The 27433-nt window shown below is 26.6% G+C and overlaps 3 protein-coding genes across 9 annotated transcripts; 1 reads left to right on the top strand and 2 right to left on the bottom strand.

Annotated features, from left to right (window-relative positions):
• Positions 1 to 1068: 1068 nt before the first annotated feature.
• Positions 1069 to 6082, bottom strand: LOC124427713 (REST corepressor 2). 2 transcript variants are annotated; one of them, XM_046970970.1, is made up of 10 exons: positions 5817 to 6082; positions 5280 to 5348; positions 5048 to 5122; positions 4762 to 4976; positions 4432 to 4614; positions 3446 to 3556; positions 2748 to 2836; positions 2304 to 2478; positions 1838 to 2152; positions 1069 to 1748 (listed from the first exon to the last, which is right to left on the bottom strand). In XM_046970970.1, exons 1-10 carry the CDS (start codon positions 5917 to 5919, stop codon positions 1665 to 1667), a joined length of 1419 nt encoding a protein of 472 aa, XP_046826926.1. In that variant the 5' UTR covers positions 5920 to 6082; the 3' UTR covers positions 1069 to 1664. The 2 variants fall into 2 exon arrangements, with proteins under 2 accessions (XP_046826926.1, XP_046826935.1); XM_046970979.1 differs by lacking the exon at positions 3446 to 3556.
• Positions 6083 to 6905: 823 nt separating this feature from the next.
• Positions 6906 to 12805, top strand: LOC124431627 (diphthine--ammonia ligase). 4 transcript variants are annotated; one of them, XM_046979749.1, is made up of 13 exons: positions 6906 to 7161; positions 7824 to 8022; positions 8232 to 8386; positions 8475 to 8548; positions 8650 to 8830; positions 9058 to 9149; positions 9516 to 9606; positions 9687 to 9861; positions 9951 to 10118; positions 10222 to 10523; positions 10600 to 10927; positions 10994 to 11095; positions 11190 to 12805. In XM_046979749.1, exons 2-13 carry the CDS (start codon positions 7908 to 7910, stop codon positions 11492 to 11494), a joined length of 2088 nt encoding a protein of 695 aa, XP_046835705.1. In that variant the 5' UTR covers positions 6906 to 7161; positions 7824 to 7907; the 3' UTR covers positions 11495 to 12805. The 4 variants fall into 4 exon arrangements, with proteins under 4 accessions (XP_046835705.1, XP_046835714.1, XP_046835696.1 ...); XM_046979740.1 differs by having other exon boundaries at positions 6912 to 7161; positions 8202 to 8386; XM_046979758.1 differs by lacking the exon at positions 7824 to 8022 and having other exon boundaries at positions 6910 to 7161; positions 8202 to 8386.
• Positions 12806 to 13452: 647 nt separating this feature from the next.
• Positions 13453 to 27302, bottom strand: LOC124431592. 3 transcript variants are annotated; one of them, XM_046979678.1, is made up of 11 exons: positions 26157 to 27302; positions 19488 to 26084; positions 19004 to 19399; positions 18700 to 18912; positions 17675 to 18004; positions 16993 to 17503; positions 16679 to 16860; positions 16462 to 16609; positions 16173 to 16379; positions 14237 to 14352; positions 13453 to 13676 (listed from the first exon to the last, which is right to left on the bottom strand). In XM_046979678.1, the coding sequence occupies exons 1-11, from the start codon at positions 26734 to 26736 to the stop codon at positions 13561 to 13563; spliced, it is 9396 nt and encodes a 3131-aa protein (XP_046835634.1). In that variant the 5' UTR covers positions 26737 to 27302; the 3' UTR covers positions 13453 to 13560. The 3 variants fall into 3 exon arrangements, with proteins under 3 accessions (XP_046835634.1, XP_046835640.1, XP_046835649.1); XM_046979684.1 differs by having other exon boundaries at positions 18700 to 18858; XM_046979693.1 differs by lacking the exon at positions 14237 to 14352 and having other exon boundaries at positions 13581 to 13676.
• Positions 27303 to 27433: the final 131 nt, after the last annotated feature.

The following is a 27433-nucleotide window of genomic DNA, read 5'->3' as shown; positions in this document are numbered from 1 at the left end:
AAACTATTATACATTTAATAGCACAGAACCTTATTATAGAAATCTGAGTACATGCAAATACACTACTATTTTTCAAAATGTATTACATTGTCAAGTTTACAGAATTATTTCTTATAATAAATGATTAATTATGAATTAATGGAATTTGTTTTAAATATGTATTTTATAGATCTGTTTTATATATGAGTTTATATATGATTACAAAGTAATATTTTGAAAATACCTTTGCACGTATTAAAATTGTTTACAAATAAGATTTGTATTACTTTAACTGACTACAATTAGAGCGTCAAAAAATATTCAAATTACTAAAATGCTGTTATAGATAATGTTTAGTCTTTATATATAGCATTTAAAGATTACAGTCATTGTTTGATAATTTATTCAAATAAAAGCATATATTCACTGTACACTTGACACGTCTCTCTCATTGATATGTTCAATTATATTCTTTGATGAGGCTTGTCTGTAATTAATAACATTCAATACTACTAACAAAGCATATTTAATTAGTTATTTAAGAATGATTTCTTTTGCAAATGTGTTTTGCAAATATGCATACTTTTTATGTATTATTATTACAAAGTGCATTAATATTAAAAATATTGATACTTGTTGAATAGGTTGTTAAATAATATAATTACAGATATTATTACAAATAAGTAAATGTGATTACAATATATAAAATTATCGCTAAATTATAATTACGATTAATTCTGTTAACGAAATCAGAAATATAAATCATTAGAATTTTATATTTCTATTATATATAATAAGTATATTGCGATTTTATAAAATTAATAATAAATCTGCCATTATAATGCAATGCGTATACTTTTTACAAGACTTTTTAAATTGTCTTAAGAAGTACATAATAAATGAATCTTCATAATCACTTTAAATAATTTAAAAATGATAATTCTATTTTTCAATTATTCTGTCATAATAAAACAATATCTTTTGATATAATTTCAGTATTAAATAACAATCATTTCACAAAAAAATTATTTACATAATTTCTCAATTAAAAATGAAATATTGTCATTAATATCTTTGTTGTTAATTTTGTTACTAATTTATATCATTCTTCTGTTTTATTCGGTATAAATTAAAAATTACTTCTAATGTAAAAAAAGTGATTTACATAATTTTAATAATACCCTCGTATCTATAGCAAAATCAAACACACATATAGAAATACATCTTATGATAATCGTAATTTATATAATTTTTTTCATTGCATAACATATGTGTACTTATTAAAATTAATTTTATATCATATTGGCAGAGATCATAACTTTTTACATTTATTATGTTAATCTGAAGTATAATTCATTTTATGGTAATCTATACCAATAAAAACTTTTACAGATTGAAAAAATGAATTCATTCATGAAATGTTTACGAATTAATAAAGTTTGCAAAGTCATAACATTTAAAATACCTTTGATTTAGTAACTGACCCGCAAATATATTTTTAATATTTGCATGTGTACAAATGTGCATATGTGTATTCTTTTATATATGCACCTATAATTATTAACAAAAAGTACATGTAAAATCAAAAAATTAATCCAAACAAGTATCTTTTCTATGTATTAACGTCGACTTTCAGAAATCCTGAAATTAGCTTTGTCACATTTGGTATTTAGTAGAATCATTCGTTATTTTGCAGTTTGTCCTAAACCGCTTGATGTTTTCGCTTTTTGTGATGACTCTGCTACTTCATTTGGTTGGTCGACATCCATCTGTAACAAATATAAAATTTTAACCACGTATATAAATCAACCAATAACTATATATAACCAATAACAATAATATAAGAAAAATATATTACCTTTTCTTCTTTATCATCATCAATTAGTATCGGACCATTCTCAGCTTCATATTCTTTTAGAACGGCATCTAAATTGTACCTTCGTCGATAATTTACAAAGAATGACCGTAAATGTGCTTCTGTTTTAGTACCAATTACATCAGCAATTGCAGAGAAATCTTTGCCGTATTTTCTAACTCCTTGAACAGCTAACAGTAGTTCATCATTCGTCCATCGTGCATTTATACGACTGGATACTTCTGGTGGTCGTAAATCGTCTATTCCATCAGTTGTCTTACGTTTTAAAGCACTTACTTGTTGCTTGTTTGACTGTATCTGTTATTAAAAAAAATAGAAAGACAAATTTCAAGGCATTAGTTCGATAAGATCAATTTTAAATATCGATTTTTCAACAACAAAAATACATATAGAAAAAATGTATCCACACGATGTATTGCAATTGTATTATTTTTATAAGGGGACATACTTGACGTTTTAGGCTAACAATCTCTGTGTCGATAGCTTGTAAGCTGTTGTTAGCTTGATTTGGTTGACCAGCCAATGCTGCCAAGTCATCATGATTTACAACCAATCCGCGAGGTGGTTTTCTTTTGTTTGTACGACCTGGCATAGAACTTAGAGGTCTTGCTACACCAGTACGCCTACATCATGAAGATAATAATATTGAAGGGAATATATTTTAACAGTGTATGTGTAAAACGTAATAAGTATATTAATGACAAATTTATTCTAATCTGCACACAATATAAATAAATATAATATGTATATAATCACGATGATCTATTTCGTATATATTCCTTTATAAGATTTTTCTATATAAAAGTTATATATCGTAAAGTGCCATATGATTGCATCAATTATTGCTTGCTATTATGCAGTGATATATTTATTTTTACTTGCATTCACTGACCTCCAGTGCAGATAGCAGCTATGACACGCGTGTCCCTTCGGAGTCGCACGTACACTATTGCAAGCGACGCCACAGTTGCTACACGAGCCCTACAACATATAATGCCCTTTTAAAAAACAAATTTTTATCATCTCCTATCACCCTTCCCTTTATCTATTCTTGAGTACATACATTAGCTTGTGACTGAGAGTTAAATAAAAATAAATGTATATAAATGAAGCTATTATAGTTTTGGCACAATTTCTAGTATTTAAAAAAAGATATTCTTCTAAACTTTAATAAACCAAATTTTGTTGTTGTTAACAGTCACAAATCATTGTGTGTAATTGTACACTTATAATTCATAATGTATATTTTTTGTGTCCATGGAATGGAGACACAAAACATAAATACTATGACAAATATATCTTCTGATAATTTTGATTAAATGATTTTGATTATAAATTATGCTCAAAATATATATTCATAGATATTGTTGAACTTTTGAAATTTTTGTATTTACATCCTCAGTAAGGTTTCAGCCTATCAATTCTAAAGGGATAGATGCAATACAACATTTTGATATTTAATTTTGCTCATGTCTCGTTAAATTCTTTGTGTGCAATATGATATATTATGTACTACAATATGAGACATAACATAGCAAAGATAATAAGCTGCTTATGCTATGAAAGCAGGGTAAGGTTTAGGCTGAGTACCTGAACCTGAGGGGCGTTTTCCGAGTCGGATGGGGCCTTAGCGTCAGTGCTTTGGCTTCCTGGCACAGCTTGGTTCTTTCCACGACGTATTCCGCGGTGGATCGTCCATTTCTGGAACGTTCCACATTTACGTTCATAAACGACTGAACGTTATTTTAAACCATAACTTAACGTTTATACGTCAAATAATGGATAAGCTTTTTGTAATGCATATAAGTATAGTTATATTATCGTACAGTGACACTCGATCGAAACAAATATAGTTAAACTTTTTAAATATTTATATTTTCTTTAATTGTAATTATCCTATATGATCACATCTAATTCACTTCAATATAGAATTAAAATATTTATTTTTATGATCCTTCCAGGACACAAATTAGTTCTTTTTTTTTTGGTTTTGTCCACGTAGAACAAGTAACGTGTGGATACATTTTTAGAGTATTTATTTTTAGCATTGCACATTTCAGCTAACAGCAAACAATATTCATAATACAGAAAATGTGCTACTTCAATTGCCTGTATTACGTAATATATCAAAAACAAAAACTAAAAATTCTTTAAATTGCATGTTTGTAGCAGTGTGTTGCATGCATAATGGTGCAAATATATTACTTATATATACTAATCATTAAGCTGATATTTTTGAATGTGTAAATTTACTTGCAACAATCGCTTACGTTTTACAAAATATAATATAGACTTCTGACTAAGTATAATCAGCAATTAATTTTACCATTAAACATAGTTTTATTAAGTGGTAAATATATTCTGTTTCATAAATTTTCATTAATTTAATTAATGTGTCATAAATATCTCACATTCAAAAAATCTATTATAAATTAGCAAAATTTCAATTGCTACATCACATAGAAATTACAATTACTTTTCAATTGAAAATTAATACAACTTATTTATTATACAAAACTTTAAGTTGTTTCTCTATGATTCATGCATTCATTCATTAAAAAAAAGATATATCTTACTTTTTCTTCAGATTCGCTGTCTGTATTTGAGCCTAACTCACTTCCATTCTCGCTGCCATTTTCCCCTTCTTTTCCACCACTTGTTAATTTTCTTGCCTGTCTATCCATCAATGATGTCCTAGTTCTTGTCTTTTTCCAACTATAGTAATATTTTACAAGACTGGCAATTGACTTATCGGGCAACTGAAAATTATTGAATACATTTTAATTTTATATAATTTAATCAATTTAATTTTTATTAGACTTAATTTTTTATAAAATAAATAAAAATTTTATTTCTTCAAATAAATCATTTTAACATTTCATCGTAAATTATATCACATAACTTACCATTTGTCGAATACGGTGAAAACTCTTCCCATGAAACTGAAATGCTTGTTCGAATAACACCTTATCTTCAACAGTCCACTCATCAGGAAATGGTGTAAAATTTGCTAAATCTAATACTGCACGTTCTAAATTATGTTTATGCCAAAATAACATTCCCAAAGCCTGCTCACCATTATACCCATATTTTTCTTTTGCTAATATTATATATTCATCCACTAAAAACAATACATTATAAAGTTATATTAAATAAAGATTATACTCTCTTAAAACAAACAATAACACTTACATTTTTGATCTGGTATATCAGTCGTAGGGGACCAAACCAGCAAAGCTCTATCAGGGCATTGATCTAGTCTGCGTTCTAAAATAGATTTTCAATATAAGATTTCTTTTCACTATACAAAGAAATATTATATGTAATAACAAATTTCAAACATTCAGTCAACATTAATTCTAATTAATGACATTTCATTAAAATATAAAATTATATATAATAAATTTTTCAGTTATAAGTTTACCATTGATAGGAACAAATTCTGGTACTATAACTTGGAAATCTCTGCCAACACGTATTTTTTCAGCTGGAACTTTAAAATATATTCATTCTTAATTTTTGAAGATATGATAATATATATATATATATATATATATATATATATATATATATATAAATTATATGGTATTAATAAAAATTGCTCAATAATATATGTATATAAGAATGCAAATAAATATTAATAAAACTTCTAACTAAATCTAGGTGTTAAGATATTTATATTATATTACACATAAAAATCTTTTATCAGGAGTATAAAAATATTTTTGAATATAAATCATTTATGTACTCTTTTAATACTATTAAAACTATTTAAGACGAATTAAATGAAGCGCGCTGTTTAAAGATCCTTTACGATTTTCGTATTGGATCAATAAATGAGCAGATATAATTTTCGATGTAGATATCATATTTTTAAATTATATGTTTTTAATATATCACATTTATAAACATCCAACATCAGTGGTTTCAATGTATATTTTGTAATATGTAAAATGAATACCTCCGTCTTCTTCACTTGAAGATTCCGTCTGTCCATTAGGGCTGGGACCTCTTGATCTTCGACCATTTCTAACATTTTCTGAGTTGCGTTCTGCTAAAACCATTTTCACTTAAAGAATGTTCAAAGTTATAGCAAATAATTCAACTATAATTGATTTATTAAAACTTAATTCCGTTGAAACTTGAAATGCAAACCACAGCTTGCAGATACACGGTGCTTAGTAAAGTTTGTGATGTGCTCCGTGCTACCGTAGCGAAAGTAAAATGGCCGTTATTGCCAAATGATTTGATTGGTTCACGAATTATGCAGTAAAGATGGCAATCCATTCGATGAACAAATTTTTAAATTTATAGAATATTATTATTTTAGTTTAAAACATATTAATATAATATTTGTTTTAAATAATGTAAGGTTGTTATAAAAACTATACAATTTAAATGAATTTTATAGGTAAAAAATGAAATTAATATGGAGAAGTGTCATATCTGAACACATTACATACATAAAAATATAATACTAATAATAATATTTATGTATATAGTATTCATATATAAAATTTTGAAAATTAATTAATATAAATATTTTTTTAACATTATATATGTTTTGTACATTATAAATGATATGTGTGTATGTGCACGCGCGCATGTGTGGTGTGAATGTATTAACTGTAACATTTATTACAATATGGTTTATATCTTTTTTATATTTTCATTTGTGTATATGTATATATATTATAAAATTTTAATTTTATTCATATATATAAATATATCTGCTAATATATATGTATGTATACATATATAGTCCATATAAAAGATTTAGTAATTTGATTTTGGTATATAGTTTTTGTATAAAATAAATCTATTTCTTTTTATATTCTTTTTAATTTTTGTTTATAAACTATTCCTTAAATATATATTTAAAATAAATTTATTAATAAATAAAATTTTTTTAATAAATATAATTCATGATAGGCTACATCAAAATAGATAGAAGTAAAGTAAGAAGTATATTACTTCGATTCTCGTGTCTGCTGGTATATTGATGATGTCACTAGCTACGGTTGTACGAATTACACTTATGAATTTCTGGGTTGTAATGTTTGTTTCTTTGACGTAATTATGCAAGTTTTATTAAAAACTATACATTATGTACTTAAATGTAACTCGTATCTTACTTAATTTTATTACATTAAACATAATAAATATATATACGCATTATTATTATAAAATTTCATATAACCTCAATTAACGTGATTTAAGTTCTATCGCTTAGTGGCGCCACTATTCAGTCATCGCAGTCTCAAATAGACTTTGCCGTGTAAGGGTCTTTCGTCGTCAATTTTAACGTAAATATTACATTTATTAAGAATTATGTATTTATTTTAGCGTGAATAAGATTCAAATTAATGTATTTAATCTTTTAGTCATTTGTCATACTGCGACACTCTATAATATTTACTACGTACTTGAGATCGGCATTAACCAAAAATGTCTCAATAAGTACTGTTATTAATGTTTATCACAGATTTACTGTGATACGTTATCAGAATTATGAGCTATTTGGTTTTCACATACCATCATAATATCTTGTATTACGAAACAGTTTATAAATTTTTCAATATTTTGCAATGAATTTTTACAAAAAAGAAAGTGACATTTTTTTACCATAACAGTTGTTGCATATATTAATAACATTAAATTGAATATTATGTGCATATTTTCTTATTTTATATAATCAAAACTATTTTATATACGTGAAATAGTTTCCTATTTGTTATAATTAATATATTATTATGGTAAATGTATTAATATGTATTCGAAATATAAATCCAATCTAAATATAATGATGTTCTTATAGATACATTTAGGACTAAAAACTATTTATGCATTAAAGAAATATTATATACTTATGATAAATTTAAAATATTAAATTTTTGCTTTATAAAATAAAAGTAAAATTTATTTAGATTTGAGTTTTTTGATCAACATATTCAATTTTTTATTACAGATGATCGAGTAAAAGAAATTGATATTTAATTTGATAAGCGATTTTAAAAATCTTTCAAAGACTTATATAGCATATATATAAAATATGAAGGTAGTAGCATTATTAAGTGGCGGTAAAGATTCTTGTTTTAATATGATGCAATGTATTGCTGCTGGTCATGATGTTGTAGCTATAGCTAATTTATATCCTGTTGGAAAAGGTAATACATATGTTATTATAGAAAATAATAAAAAAAATAAAAGATATCAATGAAGAAAAAAATAATATAATATTATATAATATTTAATTTTATTAAATAATATAATATTTGTGATAATTATTTTTAAACCATTATTAAAATATTTTATACATTAATAAAAATATGCAATTTGTTTTCAGATGAATTAGATTCTTTTATGTTTCAAACAGTAGGACATCAAGGTGTTGATTATATTGCTGAAGCTATGGGTTTACCAATATATCGTGAACCAACGTTTGGTAGATCAAAAATGCAAGAAAAACTTTATTATCCAACTGAAGATGATGAAGTTGAAGATCTCTTTCGGCTTTTAAATAAAGTAAAAGTAAGTAAATCTTTTAAGATAATATTTTTATTTCTAAATATATTGATTATATCTTTGTACATGAATATATTATATATTGTTTTTGCAGAAACAAGAAAATATAGAAGGTGTGTCTAGCGGAGCTGTTCTTAGTGATTATCAGCGAATTCGTGTGGAAAATGTGTAATTATTGAATACCAATACTGTTAAATTCCAAATAACTTTCATTATAATTTATAATGTTATATAAAAAACTGATAATAATAATGAAAATAAATTATTAGGTGTAGCCGTCTAGGACTTATTTCTCTATCATACTTATGGCGACGAGAACAAGAGGATTTGTTAAAAGAGATGATAGAAAATTCAATAAATGCAGTTATAATCAAAGTGGCAGCTTTAGGTCTGGAACCAAGACATTTGGGTAAATCTATCTTGGAATTGCAATCTCACTTTGCCAAAATAGTGAGTTTAGTATCTCAGTAATTAATTAATGCTAACAATTTCTAATTAATTTACTTATTAATTTTAAGTAGATTAAGTAGTTTAAATAGATTAAGTTGGATTTAGTTCAACATTTTACATGTAATACTTATTATAATTGTGTATATATATTAGAAAGTAAGTAGTCTTTAAATATATAAATTAAGAATTAAATTATAATTGTTTTTTTAATTAATTTATAATTGCAGAAAGAAAAGTATGGTGTGAATGTATGTGGGGAAGGAGGAGAATATGAAACTTTTACATTGGACTGTCCATTATTTAGTAAAAGTATCATAATGTAAGTATTATATGAATACATACTATAATATATGTATATAATCTATATATTATAATCTCAATTATCTTTGTTGTACCTGTTTACAAGATATTTATGCTAAACATATATTTTTTTCTAATGGAATTCAATTTTTTTATGAGTACAAAAGTTAATGATTTTAATCATTGAATATAAACATAAAACATCCTAAATATTTTAAATTCGTAATAATCGGAATTATAAGACAAAAAATCTTTCAATAAATGTGTAAAAAGTTGATAAAGATAATGGAGGTTATAAAATTAGATGTATTTCTATATATAGTTTTTAATTATATTATATAGATTTTAACAATCTATCATGTAAATAAAATTTTCTTCATAATAGAGATAAATATGAAAGTGTAGTACATTCAAATGATGATATAGCACCTGTTGGATATCTTAATTTTAAGAAAATACATCTACGAGATAAAAATGTAAGTTAAAGAATATTTTAAATATTTGTATATTAAGACTGAAATAGTTTGATGATTTAAATAAATGAGAAAATTTACAGAATGGTTTAGACATGTTATCACTACGAGAGCGCCTTAAAACTGTTTCGGTTAAAACTCCATATGACTACATTTCTGAAGTTGTTGGACCAGAATTGCAAGATGGGTGTAATTTATCTGAAGACGAAACTGACGAACAAACATGTGACGAACATAATATGAAAGCTTCTAATTCTGGTAGAATTATTTATAATGTATAGCTAATTCAATAATTCTTTTTATTACATATGATATAATTATAATATGTATATACACACACATTGTAGGCCATTTTAATCCCCCAAGTCCAGTACAAGTCTTATATGAAGAAGAGGATTATCCAGACATACCAGTTATTAACAAAAATCAAACAGGTTGGTTTTGGTTTGGTGGTATAGCAGGAAAACAGTCAGACGCAAAATCTGCAATGAAAGAAGCTCTGGAAAAATTAAGCAGTAGGTAAAATTTACGATTTTTTGAATATTTTCTTTTGCTATCTTTAGTTTTACGTAATATTTCATAATTTTTTTTAACATTTTAAATATGCTAAATACTTAGGTCTAGTCAAAAAAGAAAATCTTCAAATATCTGATATCGTTGCTGTAACATTATATATAAAGGATATGACAAATTATGCCTCTATAAATGAAGTATACACATCTTGGTTGAACAAAACAAATCCACCAGTTCGTGTATGCATAGAATGTCCATTAAATATACATGTTATACTTGATGCTATAGCTTATAAAGAGATACAAGACTGTAGTGATAAAAAGGTACATAAACGGCATACAATGCATGTTCAAAGTATTAGCCATTGGGCTCCTGCTAATATTGGTCCTTATTCTCAAGCTGTTCGCGTAAGTATATTTTTTATAAAAGTAAAAGCATGGTTTATATATTAAAATAAGTTTTTTTCACGAAAATGGTCATCAGGTGGGTGACATCATATCAGTTGCTGGACAAATACCTTTGGTGCCTGGTAGTATGACTCTTCTTGACTTGAATATAAAAAGGCAGTGTCGTCTGACATTAAGGCATATAGATCGCATTGTTAAAGCTATGGATGCAAATACGCAACTTAGAGATATTGTACAGGGAATTTGTTTTTTAACTCATCCGAGTTATATACCAGATGCGCGTAAAGAATGGGAAAAACGAACTAATAATGCAATTGTAGATTATATTGTTGTTCCACATCTCCCACGAGATGCTCAAGTTGAATGGTGTGTGTGGGCACATAGGGATAATAATAGATTTGAGTGTAAGTAAAACAAAAGTTTGTAATAAAAAGATAAATGTTTAAATTATATTTTTACTTAAATTATAGATGAAGAAACAGGAAAATGTGTTGGTAATTTTAAAGTTGCTATAAGGCGAAGATGGAATTATGAAAATAATGTTTCTGCAATTGTGTGCTACTTATCAACAGGTACTGTGAAAGATTATAATCATATATCATAATGATAAAATATTTTATTCATATTATAGTAAAAGTTTTTACATTACTTTTAATTTATGGAAAGGTTCATCCAATTCTACTGGCAATTTAGCAGCAGAGACAAACTTGCTTTCTACGGAATTGACTACAGCAGAATTAACAGAAGCATTCGAATATCTTTTATGTAAATTAACAAAAGGGACACAAACTATTAATCCTACGTGTAATTTGCGAATTTTCTACAAAGTTGGTTCCTCACCTGGTCCAAATTTTGTTCATAATGTTTTGTCACAATTTTCAACGCGAAATTTGGTTAGCACTATTATACCAGCAACTCATCTTCATAATTTTAGCACTTTCTTATCTATATGTGGTATTAGGCATGAGTAAATCTTCTCGGCACTCTATATCGTCAATTAATTGTGAAAATTAAGATACATGTTTAGATTAAATGCTACCAAAGACCTGAATTTGGAACTTTTACAGGAATTTCTTTGTCACTTAAGTTTTCATTTATCAAGAAAATGAAATTATTAAATCAAACTGAAACAAAGAAAATGAGGTCATTGGCAATTGTATAGATTTTTGCCACTGTGTTATATATTATTGATGCTAATTAATTTTACACTACTAATATAATTTATATAAGTAAAATTATTTTCATTTTATAAAACATTTCTTTATCTTTTAGCCGTTTTTTCAATCAATATCTGGCAACAATTAATGTTATCTAATATTCTGGCTAGTCAACGGGATAAAGTGCAATTTTTAACTGAACATATCCCGTTAGTGTAAGTGTTCTAAACGATGCAATGCATATTATGTAAATTTGTAATTTTATTCATGTGCCATGTCTCGATTTTTGTGGAAGGTGTTTTTTTATTTTCGCTATGTGCGGAGTGTTACATGTGTGAATTTTGCAAAAAAAAATTATTAAAATACGCATATCCATTTTGCAGTAAACTCGAAATTAACAAATTAAAAAAACAATATATATTAGAAATATTTAAGAAGGCTATTTCGCCTGTTTTATTAATTTAAGTAATATATAGTTTTGTTTTTAATATTGAAATAGAAATGCACGAAGCAGCATGTAATTACAATTATGTCAGAAATGTACTCTACTCTGAATATGCTGCCTGAACTGCTTCCAGCATATTATCAGCAGGTGTTTATAATATAAAGATGGAACTTTTATCTTATGAATATTATGTAATATATATTACTCATGAAAAGTATTGAACAGATTTGCAATATATGATTACATAATAATTATGTTTCAAGGGCATAATATTGTACAGAGATACAAAACATTGAAGTAAAAATCACAACTGTATGTATTGTTATGCAACGATATATCAAAGTGTATATTTTGCGACTCGGACACTCTTTGAATGGTTTTTACCATCATCTTTGATTTGATTTGTACATATTGCAAAATAGTATAAGATATCCTTGTAATCTATTGTAACATAAAATTAGTTTCAATTGAAAACATCAGTTATTGATTATAAAGTATATAAATATAAAGTATACAAATCTTTTCATAGAGAAAAAACTCGGCACATCATTTACAACATGGATACTATATTATAAATATGTAAAAAGAATGTTTACATACATTCAATACTTGCAACATAATACTAACTCAAGGTTACTGCAAAAGGAAAATAAAGAAAATGATATATATTTTTAAAAAAATGTATATAATTTACCATCGTGATATAGTTTCCTTTTCCCATTTATAAAAGATAATTTCACTTCCAACAATTTTGGTATTAATGATTACAATATTAACTTGATTCTTTGTAATAAACATATGTATTTATCAATTATTAACATAAAATAACAAAATTATAATGATGTATCTTACAATAGCACCTTATAATTTCAAAATTAAAATGTTGATATTGCATATTAGAAAACTAAGTTTAATGACTACATACAGTCTATGAAAATTAATTTTTAATAATATAATTTATAATTGTACTAATCATAAAAAATATTTTCAAAATATATACCTATTTATAAAATCTAAAATTCCTAATCGAATAATTAAATAAGAATAATTCTTGCAATTTTATACAGAAAATTATTATATCTTATAATGTGCTTATTTGTTGATTATGGGCAACATGCTTGAATTATTTTATAAAGAATATAATTTTACTATTTGATATTATGGACGAATTTTAATGAATATACAAGTGCGATAAGTAAAAGTACATATTATTCTACAATAAAATTAGAAATTTTTACAGATAGAATATATAACTTATATAAACATATATATATATACAGTCAGCTTTTGCTTCAAGCATAAAAAATTGAATAGAGAATAAAAATGATAATTTCTTAATATTATATATTGCCGAACAAGTATCTTCTGATGTTTTAAAATATAAGGCTTGTCATTCACATGAACAAAATACAGTTTACATAAAGATATAATTTTTTCATGTCTTGAATACTTTTGATACCAAGGGTTTCATTAATGGTTGTCGATTTGGAGCACAAAAATCACATAAATAATTCTTTTTATCAAATACCAGTCCTTTAGTCTCCACGCAACCTAAACACATATATATAATGAGTTAATAAGTTAACATTTTAAAAAGTTCATTAAACACTTCATTATATAACATTAAACATAAAATATCGAAGTATATATCATATTACTAAATTCTTATATCATATATATCATAAACAATGAACTTTATTTAAAAATTTATATTCCCTTTTCTCAATATCTGCAAAATTGGTTTAGATACATTAATTTTAGAATGAAATATTAAAAAATATATACTCTCAATATACTTTTAATTAATCTTATAATTATCTGCTATTTCATATGAATAAAAAAGAAATGAATGAGTTTAGTTAGAAATGTATTAGTATTGTGAAATAGATTTCCCTCATGCATAATATAACTTAAGACTTAAAAAGGAAATTGTAAATATTTTATATAATACAAAACATATACATATACTTTACATGTAATGATTAATATGTACTTGTATAGACATACTTATATAGATATTAATGAGTTGCAGTATAACATGCATATGATTAATTAATTTAATGCAATGTATTAATTACATTATAGAATTGTATGACAATTGATATCAATACCTAAATGCAGATATTTATCACATGCGCTGCAATGCACTAGATTCGCCTCCAGGTCGAGTCTTGAGGCAGTATGACAGCGACTGCAGTGTGGGCAATAGCGACCCTTTCGCCATAGCCTTGTTAATTTATAAAGATCATGATGTTAGTAAAATTGATTAACTTGTAATGTTATGATGTCTACTATGATAAACTACACAACTAAATATTTTTATCACAAATTACGCTTTTATCCAAGTATTAACTAAACTAACGCACACTCCTTTTATCAAAACGAAAGTAACTTTACAGATTGATAAAATAAACAAAAAATTATTTATAAAAAGTTATAGTTATCATATTTTTTATATATTTATAATTAAATGAAAAGATACTTATTTGATATGTGCATGCAGTTTTAGTTAGTAACTTATGAATGATGTAAAATAAATAATATGAAAAAATATTACAATGTGATGATATCATGTACAAAGATGAAAATGAAAATGTAAATATGTAGATTACAAATCGACATTAATAATTAATCCTTATCGGACGTTAGCTTTTTATACTTGATTCTCACTAGATTGTAGTTGGTTTCGGTAAATATGTGAAAAATTTTCAGTATTATAAGAATAACATTTTTGTTAGAAATATAGTCCAGAAAGTTTTTGACTTTCGAAAATCTTATTATTGGATAACTATTATTCTTCAGATTTTGATGGAGCACCCAAAAAATATGAAAAAAAACGCTCCCTCTTAAAAATCTTAGCAAAAAATGGCATATTGCACGTGGTCTTTGGAAAAATAATCTTTTGTGTCACTTAAATAGATTGTACCCATATTCAAAATCACACCAAAAACAGCAAACATTTCCTCATACAAAATGTTTTTCCAATTTTCTCAAACTGATCTAGCGAATAATTCTTTTTTTTTGCAATTTATTCGCATATAAGTTTGTTTGCGTTATAATTTCCATTATGAATTCGTTAGTAATAAATTTTTCGAAATAATCTATAAGTTGCTGAACATTTCCAAAAATGTGGCGATTGATATTTGTAAAAGGAATCCTACTAGGGAGATCATCATCACTCTCGATTTCAATCCAATCATCGTCTGAGTTATCAACATTTTCTATTTTTACATCATTTTCTTCTTCACTTGAATATTTTATAGGCATGAATTTTCTTTTCTTAGTATATAATAAGATGTGATTGCTAGTCTCATCACTAGAATCAAAATCACTGAGAATTATTTTCAAAACATTCACTGCCACTATCACTATCGAAATTTATAAAATATTCTTTATTCATTTTTGGATTCAATATATTAAAAATTGAGTACAAAAGGCAGTAATATATCACTGATGATGTCAATTTCTCCGTTGTTGTAAATGACAAGGCAATTGTGCTCGTATTTCAGAGAACGAGTTTCGACAGATTCTTGTCACCTCCCATGTGACGTACAACCGCAGCGACAGTGTTGTCACGTGAGAGGTGACTTACGACCGATAAGGATTAATATATACATACATTTAACAAATGATTAAATTAATAAAAATGTAGTAATTGTAATGATTCACTAATATTCCATTCGTATAGTTCAACTATTCATAAAAATATATTAAACAATTAAACGAAAAAATCCAAAAATCTTAATTTTACCATAAAATATAATATTAAATAATCAAATATGTTTCATATTCATGAAAACATTTTCATATTTAATGTCTATGAATAAAACATCCTTTTTTAAATATGTAATATTATGGATATGAAGAATTAGTTATAATAATTTGTACGAAAATGTACTTAGTATAGTAAAAAAACTCATCAAAAACATTAAGCAAACTCTTGAAAAAATTTTGAATAATTTTTAATTTGCACAAAGAGATATTATTCATGTTATTTACTTGTCATATCTATGATATATTTATGTATTGTAATATAATTATACTAACTTTGAGCATGGAACACACAATGTGGAAACATAAACACGAGTATTTTTATCACCCTTCTTATATTCATGTTGCCATTGTGCTACACTGTTTCTATCAGAATTAGCACCTCCAGGTTCTTTTGAACCACAATTTGCGCACACAGCACATTCTTGACAGTGCCATCTTCCAACAGGTACTCGTCGAAGACCAACACAATATATGTGATATCTATAAAGAATAATAACAATGTATTTTAAAATTTTTATTTATTTAAGTGAAACAAATACACAGACAGAGAGAGTAAACCTACCCACGATCACACATATCACAAAATAACATTTTATCTTCATCTGCTGGATCATGACATTGTGCACATGTTTTACAGTCAGTACACTGCCAGGCATAAGATTGAATATGTGGAACCATATCTAGTGTTAATTCTATACATGATGGATGAACTATAAGAATATATAACCAGTTATAAAACATATTTTTATAATGTAACCAAAATGATAATCATAATTTACCATTTCCATTACAAGTTCCACATTGTATTAATATTTCATTTTTGCCGTGTTTATTTAACATTTTTAAGCACATTTTGCATTTTAATTTAGTTTCTTCTTTTTGGTTATTTATTTCCATATCTACATCATCCATTGTTGATTGAGACCCTTCTGTATCTTGTGTTCCTTCACTGGAGGTGGAACTAAAAATTTAATAATTATAATACTGAAATATCAAGATCAGGATTGTTATAGTGTAAATCTTGATATTAACTAAATAGATTACATGTAATTTTAATAACATTTAAACGAAATATTTAATTTATAACAGATACCTTGAATCATCAGTTGAAGTATCACTATCACTATCACTTTGTGAACCTTCAGATTGACTATCAAACTTACGTTCATTTGGCCGCATAGGACCATACAAAACTGTGTTAAGAGGATAATATCTCAATTCAGCAGGTGTATATTCGCGATAATAGTCAGTATATTGACCTGGTATCAAAGCTACAGGGTAATGACTTATCTTTCGATCTGTTTCAAACTTGTGGTGTTTCTTTGGCACATGAATAGTGAAAGTCTGCAAATCTAAACTACATTTTCTGTTTTCTTTACGTGATTTATTTAAATTAATATTCCACGACAAAGCAGACTGTATTGCCATTTCTGCTAAATCTATTCTGTTCCTTTCAGCATTTGCTGCTGCTGTTAATTCTTTCTGCTTTTTGGAATGTTCTTTAACTTGTTTTTCTCGCATATGTTTTCGATACTCCTCATATTGATCAGGAAAATCACTACACATTACATCTAATACTTCAGAACTGCAAACTGCTGTTAAACCTACACAATAAAATTTTATATATATAAATTCAGTATATATTATTACTATTATTATTATTATCATTATTTTTATTATTATGAAATATTATAAATGACCAAGAAATAATAATCCACATAGTGAAATGTAGATATATATAATAATAATAAGTACAAACAAATTTATTCACTCACCCATATCGCACATTGCTTCACTAACTAATCCATTTTCTCTTAAATAATTTCTTTCTTCCATATCAACCATTCTGCGCTTTAAATCTGGATATTTTCTTTTAAACGACTTCACTCCTAAATATTGTGATATTTGTTCTTGTATCATAAATGTTTCTCCTTTACGATCTAGAGGCCACTCATATTCTGCTATTTTGTCAACAGTAAAGGGACCTTCATCAGGGTCAAAATTAATTTCCATTCTTCGATTCTTTACTTTTACTTTCTCCGATTCAGTAGTTGCAGTACTAAGTACACTTCCCTGAGATTCTTCATTGATTATTGTTTCAGATGCTAAAATATTATTTCTTGTTAAATGAAAACAATATTATACAAATTTCATAAACTTTACTATAATTTTATATAAATTTTCCAATTTACTAATGATTAAAACACTTCAATTAATATTTAAAAAGTATATTATATATAGATATCAGAAAGTTAAAAAAATTATAACAATACTTTAACGAAGTGTAGATATTACTAATAAAATCATTCAATGTAATTACATTTAGTCTAACAAATTATGAAATGTATTATATATATAATCTTACTATTATAATATTTTAGTAATAATAACATAAATATTTATGTAATATATACTTTGTGTAAATGCACTGTTGTCACTATTTCACATTCAGATACTTGAGAGATCTTAGGACACAAGAAAAGACCTATTTTTAGATACCTTGGTTGGAGGTTTACCAATACATTTATGCTATGATTTAGCATGACAGTTTAATGTATGATTTATTCTAATACTTTTATTATATATATTTGATTAAAATGAAATAATAATTATTTTACAAAATTAAATAAAAATAATATCAGTGATTTTAAGTATAATATTATATTAGCAATTCCAACATTTTTTAAATTAATAAATTGATTAGTTTATTATGTTAATTATAATTATTCTTTATTTTATTAGTTTATTATGATAATCATGCATTCTTCAATAACTTAAATTAATTAAAATGTATTAATACCTTGTGTTGATATATTTCTAGCTGGTGTTTGAGATCTTGAATTAGATTCTGCACTCATTCTTGTTTCTTCATCAATAACTTGTAAAGAAGGCACTGGTTCATTTTTGGATGTAGCTTCTGTTTGTCTTTTTGATGTTGGTGTTAACCAATTAGGATGTCCTGGAGGTATAAGCATTTCCTTACTTTCATGTCCAGTAGATTTTGCATTTTCCACTGTTTTTTCAACAATTTTATCAGTAAGAGTCTTTTCTATAATTTTTTTGTTCTTTTTCAGATATTATATTTACCAATTCTCTTTCATTACCTTTACAGTCTAATAATGTTGATCCCATTGTTGATTTTGCTAACAATTTTTCTTCTTCGATACCAGATCCCATAACAGATTCTATTTGAGTATTAACATTAGAATCTAAAATTGTAGTTTTAGGAATATCCATTTGTTTTACACCATCTTTTCGAACTGTTAATAAAGATTGTTTTTCAATTTTACATATAGTGTTTATATTTTTTATATCTATAGGGGGTTGTTTAAGAGCTTTATATAATTCAGATGATTTCCTCAAGGGCTGTTCTTGTTTTGGAGATTCATCTAAAGTAATTATAGCCATTGTAGAAGCTTCTATTGCATTCAAATCTTGTTCAATTCTGGGCTTCTTACTAAGTGGAAGATCTGAATTGTCTAACTTTCTCTTTCCACGACCTAGATAAAAGTTGTTCACATAATGTATTATCATCTTTCTACAGAAATGTACAACGCTAACATATATTAATGATGTACATGTACTTACCTCTACCACGTCCTCTTTTAGGTGGTGCATAACTTTTTTGATTTCTACATGTTCTCCTAGGTCTTTCATTTTCTCTATGTTCTAGTTGGACAACTTGTGATACCTCATCCAAAGCCAATGGATCTCGAGGTATCAATATTTGCGTTGAAGTATGTGTCAGTGGTGGAAGTGGATTTCTACGTGGCCTGCCTCGTTTTTTGGGCATTTTAACTTCAGGCATTCGGATTGCTGGTACTTCTTCTATTATCATGACATCTTGACTAGAGTTTGAATTTTCATTAACAATTATTAATTCAGGTCTATGTTCAATTATTTCACAATCTGAACCAATTGGAGAACTAGTAACATTTTTATTTAACATATCCTTTAGTTTATCACTCATAGAAACATCCACTTGTTTGGATGGTCTTACTTGTGTAATACTAATTTCTTGGCTTATAACATTCATTTGTTGACGACTAATTAAACTTGTTTTTGGATCAAATAATAGTTGTTTTTGATCTCTCGATATAACTGGTTGTATGGTAACTTCTGGTAGAATTTGTGACAAATGCGTTTCTAATTTTGATTTTTTCATCTCGATTGGTGATATTGTTATTTCTTTTCGCTTAGAAGATAATTCACTAGCATTTTCCATTTTTTTCCCTTGTATTTGTACTGGTTCAATAGTTAATTCAGAACGAGTATTTTGCATAATTGTTGAATGTCCAGTCTTAAGGATCTTCAATGGTGAATCTTTGTGCAATACAGACTCTTTATATCTATGAGGAAAATTATTCGTTGTTTCTACAGTATCTTTAAATTTATGAATAGAATCTCCATGTACTTCACAAGGTACAATTGTTGGATGTCCAGTTTTTGATAACTTTATTTTCATTTCTAATGGAGATTCAGTTTCTTTTCTTTTTTGTTGTTTCTCTTTTTTCTCAGAATCTGTTATTAAAGGAGGATCACTAGTTTTTGATGTTTTTATTTTTGCACATACAGAAGTATCACAATTTTTTTGATACTCTATATCCGATTTGTTGATATTTTTATTTATATTATTATCTATTACTTCATTTTGTATTATAGAAGCATCTCCTGTTTTTGAAAGTTTAATCTTCATTCCAATTGGAGATTCTGTTCGCTTAGGTAAATCTTTTAATGTTTCTTTGCACTTATGTTCATCTATTTGTTCTTGTTTATCAGGAGGAACTATTGATGCATCACCAGATTTTGAAAACTTTATTTTCATACCAATAGATTCTATTCTTTGAGATGAATCATGATTACTTTCATGTCGATCTATCAATTCTGGTAAACCTACAGATGTTTCTCCATATTTCATCATTTTAATTTTCATTCCACATGAAACCTCTGTGCATTTTGTTGAATCTTGAGACACGTCTATTTTTTCTTTTTGTTTAATTTCCTTCATGTCATCCGAAACTTCGGAATGTATAATAGATGCATCTCCACTTTTTGATAATTTTATTTTCATTCCAAAAGGAGATTCTGTTCGTTTTGGTGTATCAGAAATATCTATTTTTTCTTTCATTTCTTCGGAATTATCTATGGAAATTATAGATGCCCCACTTTTTGTTTTTGATAATTTAATTTTCATTCCAATTGGAGAATCTGTGCGTTTAGGAATTTCTGGAGATGGTTCCAGTTTTTCTTTTGATTTGGCTACTATATCTTTTCCTTCATCTGTTGCATCAGGGGATACAATAGATACATCTCCACTCTTTGATAATTTCAGTTTCATACCGATTGGAGATTCAGTTCTTTTTGGTAGATCAGAAATAGTTTCTACTTTCTCTTTTAATTTTCCATCTTTATGATCTTCACACATTTCTTGTTTTTCTGGTTGTACAATGGATGCATCTCCAGTTTTCAAAAGTTTAATTTTCATTCCTATAGGAGAATCTATTCTTTTTGGGCTTCCCTGCATAACATCTAGTTTTTCTTTATATTTTGTTGTGATATCTTTTGAATCTTGTTGTACAATGGAAGCATCACCAGTTTTTGATAATTTGATTTTCATTCCTAATGGAGATTCTGTTCTTTTAGTTTCTTCAAATTTATGCTTTATTTCCTTTAAATCATCCATAGATTCGTATTTTTCCGTTGGTAAAATTGAAGCATCTCCTGTCTTTGATAACTTAATTTTCATGCCAATAGGAGATAATGATGCTGCACTCTCTGTATGCCATTGATTTACATCTTCAATGTTTTCATTTGATATTATAGAAGGATGTCCACTTTTTGAAAGCTTTAATTTAATTTTTCCTAATTTTTGACCCGGACTATCTTCTGGATTTGGAGAATTAGTTGCTGATCGAATTTTTGGACTTTTAGGCGATCTTGGTTCAGCACATTCTGCAATTGCAGATTTAACAATCTTTAGTATTATTCTTGGAGATCCAACATTTTCAAAATCATGTTTTTCTATTTCCTTTTTAGGTGTATCTACAATTTTGGATTCTCTGTTTTCGATAGATTTCGGTGATTCTAACATTTTTGGATATACAGACATTTTTGCATCTTTTGGTATTAGAAGACTATCTTTTGTACTCGTTAATGTTTCACACATTTTTGTTATTTCTGATGTAGGAATTTCTATTTTTGGTGGTTCTTTCAAACGTTCTTCCAAAATTGAAACTTTGGGAATAGATTCAGCTATTATTGCCATTCTATCTGATATCTTAGAATTTACAGAACTTGTACTAGGTACATTTGAATTATATAATATTTGTTCACTAGACATTTTCTCTGTAGTTGTGTTAAAATAAGTAGCGATTGTTGAAGGAACATTTTCTATTTTTTCTTTATTTTCTTTCAATTTATTTTCTTCAATACAAGATATAGAAGTATTTACTTTAATTTGTTCAGCAAGTTTCCGTTCATTTTCCAATTTTGCTGCTTCTGATATAATCTCAGCTTCAGATATAGAAATAGAATCAGAAGTAATTCTTTGTAATTCAACTACCAATTCAGAAGTATCATTGCAAATATCTTCATCCTGTACAAAAAGATTTGAATTTGCTTGTTTTGATATATCATTAACAACACTTTCTACCATTTTTGGAGAAAGAACCAAAGAAGACTCTACTGCTTGCTCTTCTGACTCTTGTAAAAATTTTACAGCAGATTCTAATTCTGAAATATCAGGAGTGGCCTGATTGCTGTCTATATCAAGAGAAGTCTCATTCAGATGTTCATCTTGATTTGTATTTTCTAAAAGAATATTTTGCGGAATTTCTAATTTAGAAGTTCCTTTTCCTAAATTTTCTACAGATTCAAGTGGATTCCCGATATAATCAACATTTAGATCATTATTTTGTAAAGAATTATTAACATCCAGTTGTTTTTGTAAATTTACATCATCTGAATGTTTAGTTATAGACATAGTTATTATATCATCATTGATTTTTAATAATTCTTTTGGTTTACATGTTATATTCATTTCAATTTTATCTTGATCACAAGTTCCAATATTTACTTTACCAGTAGTTTCTTCCAATGATACATCATTTCTATCTGTTAAGCAATTATTAATAACATGTTCTATATAATCTGGATTTTCTGGTATAGATGATGTATCTTCAGACTGCTGAAGAAAGAGTGTCATATCTACATTTTTATCTATTGCTTCTACTTGTTCTTGTACTTCTTCTTCTATTTTTGCATCTTTTATTGTTACTTCATCACTTTCAGGTATTAAGTCAAGATCTAATAATTCTTCTAGTGAGTCTAAATTTGGTGCTTCTATTGGATCTTCTATTTCTTTATGGAGCATATCAGATGATACTTCAGGTAATTTTTGAACTAATTCTTTATCTTCATTTTCCACTGTTATCAATTCCACAGATTGTTGAAGACCATCCTCATTTTCATTTCTTGTATTATTTTCTGGACTTAAAAGATGTTTAAGATCAGTTACATTTGTCACATTATCTAAAATACTTTCCATGATGTCTTGAGTATTTTGACATTGTTCTTCTGAAAACATATCTGTCATTTTAGGTGTGTCTTCAAGAATATTTATCAGATTATTTTCTGAAATAGAACTTTTTATACTATCTTCTATATCTGCTTTTTCCATTAATAAACCAGTGTCTTCTGATAAGATAGGAATAGTATTATTAGTTGTGCATACAAACATTTCTACATTTTCATTCTTCTTTTCTTTTTGCAATATATTTTGAAAATTATTTGTATTCTTAAAAGAAGCAGATACATTTATTTCTAGAGTGCCATTTGGTTCTTGATTGATTTCTTTTACATCCTCTTTTATAATATTTTCTTCAATACTAGATGCTGTAATAGATAAATCTATTTTTTCAACATTTGTAATTAGATCAATTTTCTTTTCCAACATCTTTTTGGTTTGATCTATTTGAGCTTCATTAGTAACTTCATCCAAATTTTCCTTTTTATTAACTATATCTTCATTATTTTTCATAATTTCATTATGTGTTGTGTCATCTATGTCTGGAATATTTTCTAAGTCACATTTTTCTTCAGTTGTTTCACATATTACTTTATCCTCTATTATTTTATTTTCCTCCAAAGAAAAAGATAATGCTTTATTATCATCCAATAATTTTGAAGAAACTATATCTTCTCTTTTATTTGTCTCATATATTATTTTATCTTCTATTATTTTATTTTCTTCCAGAGAAAAGGATGTCTTAGTATCATCTAATAATTTCGGAGAAACTACATCTTTGTTTATGTCTTCTACAAATGTACACGTTTCCTGAATATATTGTTTTTCTTCTTTTATCTCATGAGTTTTAGTTTCTATTTTAAGTATATGTTCAGAATTACTGTTTTTATTGTCATTTTCTATTAATGATACTTCATCAATTTGTTTCATAGGTACTTGAAATAAGCATTGCTTCGTATTCATATTATTTTTATCATTTATTTTATTCGTGTCTTGTAATGTTTTAATTGTGCTTTTGTTAAAATCAGAAATTACATCAGTTTTATTATCAGGTTCCTCAATTTCCATTTGCACTGATTCTGTAGATTTGTTGGAAATGGTAATATCTTTGAAACAATCTTTTTTTTCTACTTGTGAGATACAAGTTTCCAATACTTCCGAATTATTAGGAAGTATAGGATCATGCTTTGGTTTAAATCCAGAAACGTCCAATTTTACCATGACAGATTCTGTAGTGTCTGGAAATATTGAAGATTTATTGTTATCTAGAAAATAACAACTTTTGACCAATGAATTTTCTGTAATATTATCAGAAGAACTGAAACTAACTTCAGCTGTATTTTCTATATAATTGGAATTAACATTATTATTAGAAATATTTTTTTCTGAATTAACAGTTGTTAATATATTTGTTGTATTTAACTCTGTACATGCTGAATCAAGAGTATCAGTATTAATAGATATTACTTTTTCAGTCATATTAAAAGTCGTACATAATTCTGTTAAATGTTCTTCATTGTTTGATTCTTCTATTGGTTCTAATTTATTTGTTTGTGATTGTGTTATAACGTCAGGTTGAAAATCTTCTGTTTTATTCATACTATTATTATCTGGAGTAGTTATATTTATTACTTCTGTACAATTCAGATTTCCAGTTTCAGATGTATTCCAAATTTCGTCTTGTTCTTTAAAATGATCAACTGTTTCAATAGGGTTGATTTTTTTAGTTTTATATTCTTCTAACTTCTTGTTTCCTGTGTTAGATTCAATTTCTAATGCTTGTATATCTATAAATTTATTATTAGATTTTGAATATGTTTTTTCTAACTGATTATTTATTTCACTTTTGTCTTCCATTTCAGTTTTTTCATTTGGAACTATATCTGTTACACATATTGTTTCTGATTTCTCTTTATATTCAGATAAACATTGCACTTCCTCACATGTATGTTTATTTTCTTTGTTATCAAAGACAGGTTGTATTTGCTGTAGTGTTTCTTTTATTGCATTCGGTTCAAAATCTGGATTTTTTATATTATGTAACTCTTCTGTATCAAATTTTTTGACTGTAAGACTTGTATCTTGTTTGTCTTCTTTATTTTTTTCTTCTAGATTATATAGAGAGATAACTTCCACATTTCTATTGTTGTTAATACTTAAGGTTTTTTCTACAATACTGAAGTCTTCTGACAGATTTTTATGTTCTAAGGAATCTTTTAATTTCTCTTTAGATATTATATTTTCACATGCAATATTTATGTTATCTATAATCTGTTTTTCATTACTTAGAGTATTTGAATTATCTTCTTTTTTTACATGAAATGTCAGAGAAATATCAGTAAAGGTTAATGGTACTTCATCCTTCCTTAAATTAGTTTCAATTGAATTTGTTTCTTGTGAATCCTCTGATATATATGCTTCACCAATAAGTTGCAAACTTTCGCTAATACCTTCAACGCTAACTAATGTATCTACATCATGTTTTATATTATAATTCTTAGCATGGTCATTATTTATGCTTACTTTTGAAACTGCAATAGATTTTTCTATTACAGTAGTTTGAGAGAAAACCTCATTTATAGTAGATTCCAATGAAGCATCTGCATTGTGCTTGATATAAGATTCGTCATGGCATCTTGTTCCATGTTCCAAATGAACTTCTATAAAAGAATATCTTCATTATAAATATAGTTATTATAATAAAAATAATCTGATTATTTAAGAAAATTTACCTTTAGAGGATATTGTACATACGTTGCTCAAAGATGCAAGATCAGAGTCAGTATCTAAATTAGTATTAGTATTTATACAACTATCTGAATCAAGATTTTCAGATATATTTTTATGTTTACTAGTTTGTAACTGTAATATAGTATTACCACTATCAAAAATATTTATATCAGAGACATTTATAGGGTCTTCTATCACTTGCTGTTCCTTTTCCATAATATTTCTTTCATCGCCAAACTCTTTGTTTTCACCACAAATAATACTCTGATTATCTATGTCTTTACTCTGAGTATTAGACTTTATATTTGTTTGGTTATTCTCTACTTTTGAATCAGTGATTATTTGTGAAAGAGCAGCAATTTCACTTTCTAATGTAGAGTCACTGACAGGGTCTGATTGAACACCAATAATGTCATTTATATCCATAATGCTTAATGCCTCTGTATCATAGGTTTCTGAATCACTGTCGATGCAGTATGGTGCATAACGGTCTGGAGAATCTTCTTTTTTAGATTGTTCTTTTTTTTGTTCCTTATTCTTATCTTTTGAGCCAAATAGGCCCATCTTAGAACTTTCAGACATTGTTTGGGGGCCTAACACAGAGCACAGTATGCCTGCTGTGAAACATCAATGCCTTTATTGTATTTGTTCATACATATATTATATATATATATATATATATATATATATTCACTTAACGCATACGTATACATATACATATCCACATACACACATACATTAAATATACAATGTCAACGAGACATGTATTATTTTTATAATGTATGGATCTATGTTGGCAACGTCTTTGTCATTTTTTTGAACGTATATCATCCATTTAATTATTATCACTGATATAAGTAAGCATAACCAATCTTTTTTGTCGTATAACTATTGATTTTCAACTGGATAAACTACGAACTTTTAATTGGACAAATATATGAAATACTACGCCATAGAATATTTCAAAAGAATACTTATATATTTAAATTTGTAAGTTTATGGAATTAGTACAAATTCCTTTGGTTAAGAAACCAAAGGAATCTTGTATATATTATATTTAATCAACACTCAATCAACCGACGCTTTGATGCATAATCCAACAAACCAGCCAAATCAGGGCCGCCAAGTTCACTGTTGAAGACAAAGCGAAAAAGCGCCTCTACAAAACAGTAAAGTACTAAACAAGTTGGGGTAATATATATATTAGTCTTATATATATAAGATATATATACTATAATATATACCAAACATATATGTATATATATATATATACAACACA

The sequence above is a fragment of the Vespa crabro genome, chromosome 1 (assembly GCF_910589235.1).
Source record: "Vespa crabro chromosome 1, iyVesCrab1.2, whole genome shotgun sequence".
Lineage (NCBI taxonomy): Eukaryota > Metazoa > Arthropoda > Insecta > Hymenoptera > Vespidae > Vespa > Vespa crabro.
Note: the sequence above shows the minus strand (reverse complement) of the source record. Positions and strands in the feature narration are given on the sequence as shown.